Below are 5280 nucleotides of genomic sequence, written 5' to 3'. Positions count from 1 at the left end.
AGGGAGGGGAATGACTTTTGGGCGGAGATTGAGCTGCCGGAGCTGATGGGTCATCATAATGATCATTACTTATCTGAGGTATGGTATTGGAGTTGTACTTCTGATCACTGTGGGGTGTTCTCTGGTGATGCCACGTCGTTCCTGGACACTGCAAACCAAATTCTTTAATTATATATACACTCTCCTATATATATTTGTTAAATATTTACAAGAACGTACAATAAGGTTTTTGTAGTAGCTTGTAATTAATTATTTATGATTATTATTATTATTACGTTGTTTTCCTTTGTTATTACTTAGTGTACTTGTTGATAATTGATTTCAAGAAAAGGAAACAAAAAAAGAATATTATTGTGAGGATGGCAATGTTAATTTGTTATGTCTATGTTTTGGAGTTGTCATTCGAAATTTTTTATTCAAATTAGATTCGATCGTATAAAATTAATTACGACGTTCTTTCTGTGAACTATACACTAATAGACGATAAATATATTGCATTTTTAAGAAAATATGAGATTCGCAGTCATAAGGCCCATGAACTAGAATGGGCTGAGTGGTAGAACAAATCAAAGTCAAAGCCCAGTCTTAAGGCCCACAAACTATAGTTTTAAATTCTAATTTTATCATTTTCTTTTCAAATTTCTTTCTTTCTCCAAGTTCATTTCTCATTTCCCTCCTTCACTGTTTCCTTCCTATTCAATTCTCTTCCCAATCTCTCTCTCTCTCTCTCTCTCTCTCTCTATATATATATATATATATATATATATATATATATCTTCCTTTTCTTCCTAGAGCCCTAACCCGCACACCCTGATTGTTAAAACAACATGGAGTGGAACCCAGACACCCTACACTTCCTCTCACAATGTTTCCTCAATACACTTTCTCCCGACCATGATCCTCGCCGACGTGCCGAAGCTGCGTTGTCCGAAGCCGCCGATCGTCCTATTTACGCTCTTGCTGTTCTTCGTCTTATCGCGGGCCCCTCTGTTCATAACCAGATCCGCCAATCTGCTACTATTAACTTCAAAGACCACCTCAAAGCCCATTGGGCCACCAAGCCTAACGATCCCGTTTAGGTTATTGTACCTGACCCCGAAAAGGAACAGATTGAATCCTTAATCCTCACTTTGATGGTTAATTCCTCCCCCAAAATTCAAGCGCAGCTCACTGAAGCTTTGAATCTTATATGGAAGCATGATTTCCCAAAAGCCTGGCCCACTTTGTTGCCTGAATTAGTTGCGACTTGGGTAAATTGAGTCGGGCCAATAATTATGTTTCCGTTAATGGTGTCTTGACAGCCATTAATTCGTTGTTTAAGAGATTCAGGTACCAGTTTTAGACGAATGAGTTATTGCTCGATTTGAAGTATTGCCTTGATAACTTTGCAAAGCCATTGGAAGTCTTTAAACGGACTGCGGGGTTCATAGACCAGGCTGTGGGTTCTGGAACTGTGGATGTTAAGGTTCTCAAGAGTTATATAGAATCGCAGAGGTTGTGCTGTAGGATCTTTTATTCGCTAAATATTATGGAATTGCCGGAGTTCTTTGAAGATCATATGGATGAATGGATGATTGAGTTCAATAAATATTTGGCTGTAAAATATTCTGCTCCGGAAGATAGTGGAAATGATGGGCTTGCTTTGGTCGATGAGTTGGAGCTGCTGTTTGTGAGAATATTAGCCGATATATGGAGAAAGAGGAGGAGACGTTTCAGAAATATTTGGGTGGTTTTGTTGAGCGGTGTGGGGACTTTTGGTGGTAGTGTCGAATTCATCAAATCGGGAGAGGCTGACCGTGACTGCTATTAAGTTTCTGACCACAGTAAGTACAAGTGTTCGTCATACATTGTTTGCGAGGGATAATATTTTGCAAAAAATATGCCAGAGTATAGTAATTCCTAATGTGATGTCAAGGGATGAGGATGAGGAGCTTTTTGAGATTTATTATGTGGAGTTCATAAGGAGAGATATGGAAGGCAGTGACCTTGATACTAGGAGGAGGATTGCTTGTGAACTCCTGAAAGGAATTGCTATGAATTATAAGGAGAAGGTCACTGAGAAAGTTTCTGCTCAGATACAGAGTCTTTTGACCTCATTTGGCGGGAATCCAGTGATGAATTGGAAGCATAAGGACTATGCTATCTATCTGGTTGTCGCCCTTGCAATGAAGAAAGCTGGTGGAAGTTCTGTTTCGACTGATCTTGTTGACGTGGAGAGCTTTTTTGGGTCTGTGATTGTGCCCAAGCTGCAAAACCAGACTTGGATGGATTTCCAATGTGAAAGCTGGCGCATTGAAGTTCTTCCCCATGTTTCGGAATTAGATCTCCAAACCTACTGCAATGGCATTGCTTCCTGATGCGGTTCACTTCCTTGGCTCAGAGTCTAATGTGGTGCATTCCTATGCTGCCAGCTGCATTGAGAAGCTTCTGCTGGTTAAAGATGAAGGGGGAAGGGCAAGATACACCGCTGCTGATGTCAGTCCGTTCCTGCTTGCTTTGGTGACCAGTCTTTTTACTGCATTGCAGAAGCCAGAATCCGAGGAGAATCAGTATGTGATGAAGTGTATCATGTGGGTTCTTGGAGTTGCTAATGTTTCTCACGAGGTTGCTATACCGTGCATCAATGGTCTGGCAGCTGTTCTGAATAGTGTCTATGAAAACCCAAAAAATCCTGTCTTTAACCACTATATGTCTGAAGCAGTAGCTCTTCTAATTAAACGGGCTTTTGAGCAGGATCAGTCACTCATTTCAAGCTTTGAAACAAGCCTTCTGCCCAGCCTCCAGATGATCTTATCCAGAGATGTTAGCGAGTTCTTCCCTTATGCATTCCAGCTTCTGGCTCAGCTTGTTGACTTGAATGGATCTCCTATACCTGGAAATTATATGGAGACTTTTGCTATTCTTCCTCTGCCTGAATCCTGGAAAAAGTCAGGAAATGTACCGGCTCTTGTTCGAATGCTCCAGGCCTTCCTCCGAAAAAAGTACCACATGAGCTAAATCAGCAGGGAAGATTGTCTAGTGTACTTGGAATTTTCAATACACTAGTTTCATCTCCTAGTACTATGAGCAAGGATTTTATGTGCTGAACACTCTGATTGAGAACCTCGGATATGATGTCATCTCATCCTACATTAGCCACATTTGGGTTGCTTTATTTAAGCGACTGTAATACAACAGAACAGTGAAATATATCAAGTCTCTCGTTGTATTTATGTCACTGTTTTTGGTGAAGCATGGTCCTGAAAAACTTGCAACGACGATGAATGCTGTTCAGCCTGATGTTTTCTGCACAATCTTGGAGCAATTTTGGGTACTGAATGTCAGGCTGATCACGGGTTCGACGGAACTCAAATTAACTTCAGTTGCTACAACTAGACTTATATGTGAATCATTGTCACCATCAGATTCAAAGCTTTGGGGTAAAATACTTGACAGCGTTGTTACAATTGTTTCATGTCCAGAGAACAGAGTGGAAGAGGATCATGAAGTTCCTGATTTTGGTGCAACTGTTGGTTATATGCCACATTCGTCCATCTATACAATGCTGGGAGGAAAGAAGAGAACCCCGTGCGGGATATCAGCGATCCAAAGCAATTTTCGGTTGCATCTTTGGCAAACCTTTTTGCCCGCTCACCTGGAATATACTCGCAAATCATTAATGAAAATCTTGGATCAGCAAATCAAGCTGCATTATTTCAACTTTGCAGCTCCTATAATGTAACAATTGTTTGAGCCAGTCGCTGTCTTGTAGTAGGAAATACTTGACTGATGTACTGCTTTCCATGTATCACTTTAAAATTGGGTGAATAGCAATTTACTCCCCTGTGATATTAAAAATGAGCACATTACATCCTATGAAAAAAATAGAGCAATTTACCTCCTTCTACTTTTTAAAATGAAACAATTTACCTCCTTATATATGGAGGTAAACTGCTTCATTTTAAAAATCATAGGAAGGTAAATTATTATATTTTTAAAAAATATAGGGAGGTAAATCGCTATTTGTTTTTTATAAGGGGGTAATTTGCTCATTTGCTATATCACAAGGAGTTTGCTTGTATTTTTCCCCCTTTGAAATTTGTGCATGAATATTGACATGTCAACAGTATGCTGTTGGTTTTAATGCATTGACAGTTGACTCGTTCTTAAACATGGGCCAAAGTGGGAGCCTGGGGGGAACATGAGTCTATTAATAATGTGGATCGTTTTGATGCTTTGAATATTCTCTTTCTCATCTGTGAGCTGAACCATTTAAGCTGCTCCTTGAGATCGGTTTGTCATCTTTATTGATTATTTACTGATTGATGAAGATGGTGAATGTCTTTGTTTTTCCTAATTTGTGTTTCATCTTATAGGCTCCGCGTAAACAAAATTAGTGTAAACATGCACAGTTTTGACAAAATAGTTTCTGGATGCATTTACATATTAGTGTATTGTAATAAACAGAGTTGGAACTCATGGTTGCCAAATTATCTAGTTTCTCCTGTTTCATGGTGCCTTAAGAATTGGCAGATAGCTTCTGGTGTAGATTTGGTTGCATGGCAATTGAAATGTTGGGAGCAGAATGGGGTCTGGTCATCGTTTACGGGGGGTTCTGCTCAATTTCAGTGTCTCCCCAAAAGAATGGAGAACTCTTGCATCTGATCAAATGGTTATGAAGAGAGTTTCAGGTGTTATTGGAGGGCTCAAGTTGTAGACTTGGATTTTTGTGGTGGGGTTGTAGTTGTTGTAGGTGTATAGGAAGGAGTAGGGAGGGATACAGAGTTTTGTTGGCATGACTAAGATCCACTTAAATTGGCAATGATTCTCCATTCTCAACTAATGGTAAAGGACTAATATTGGGTTGCCGGAGAAGGCAACCTTAAATCAACTGTAATTTGAAGTTGTGGGAAAAATGCAAACGACAGATCAAAAATACCAAAGAGTGTGTATATATGAAGTGGTTTCTTGTTTTTGTTTGCCCATTTATGTACTTGGATTTCTGGTTTGAATAAAAAATCTTAATTAGTTTATCCTTTTTTCAGGAGAAAGGTGAAGAACTTTGTTGTTGGGCAGGTAAGGCAGAGGTAGTGATGGGTCCAAATCATTTCTGAAAAGGAATTGGATTGTACCATGATGATGATGATGATGAGAATCCAATGCAAGCAACAATTGTTTGCATTCTGACATTCTCTTTACCAGAATCACATCACTGCCTCTGTAACTTCACACCCCACTTTTGTTATGTGCAGATGATGATGACCTCACCTGTCTGCTGCTCTGGATTCTACAATTCTACAA

At 39.6% G+C, this 5280-nt stretch overlaps 1 protein-coding gene and 1 pseudogene across 1 annotated transcript in view; both read left to right on the top strand.

The window, feature by feature from the left end:
- LOC110012885 (ethylene-responsive transcription factor ERF023-like) overlaps positions 1 to 388 on the top strand; it is a gene marked incomplete in the record, with an annotated part of 886 nt that extends 498 nt beyond the window's left edge. The window contains 1 exon segment of the mRNA XM_020698018.1: positions 11 to 388. Coding sequence (XP_020553677.1) covers positions 11 to 168 — 158 coding nt within the window.
- Positions 796 to 3843, top strand: LOC105173074 (annotated as a pseudogene).

The sequence above is a fragment of the Sesamum indicum genome, linkage group LG11 (genome assembly GCF_000512975.1).
Source record: "Sesamum indicum cultivar Zhongzhi No. 13 linkage group LG11, S_indicum_v1.0, whole genome shotgun sequence".
NCBI lineage: Eukaryota > Viridiplantae > Streptophyta > Magnoliopsida > Lamiales > Pedaliaceae > Sesamum > Sesamum indicum.
Note: the sequence above shows the minus strand (reverse complement) of the source record. Positions and strands in the feature narration are given on the sequence as shown.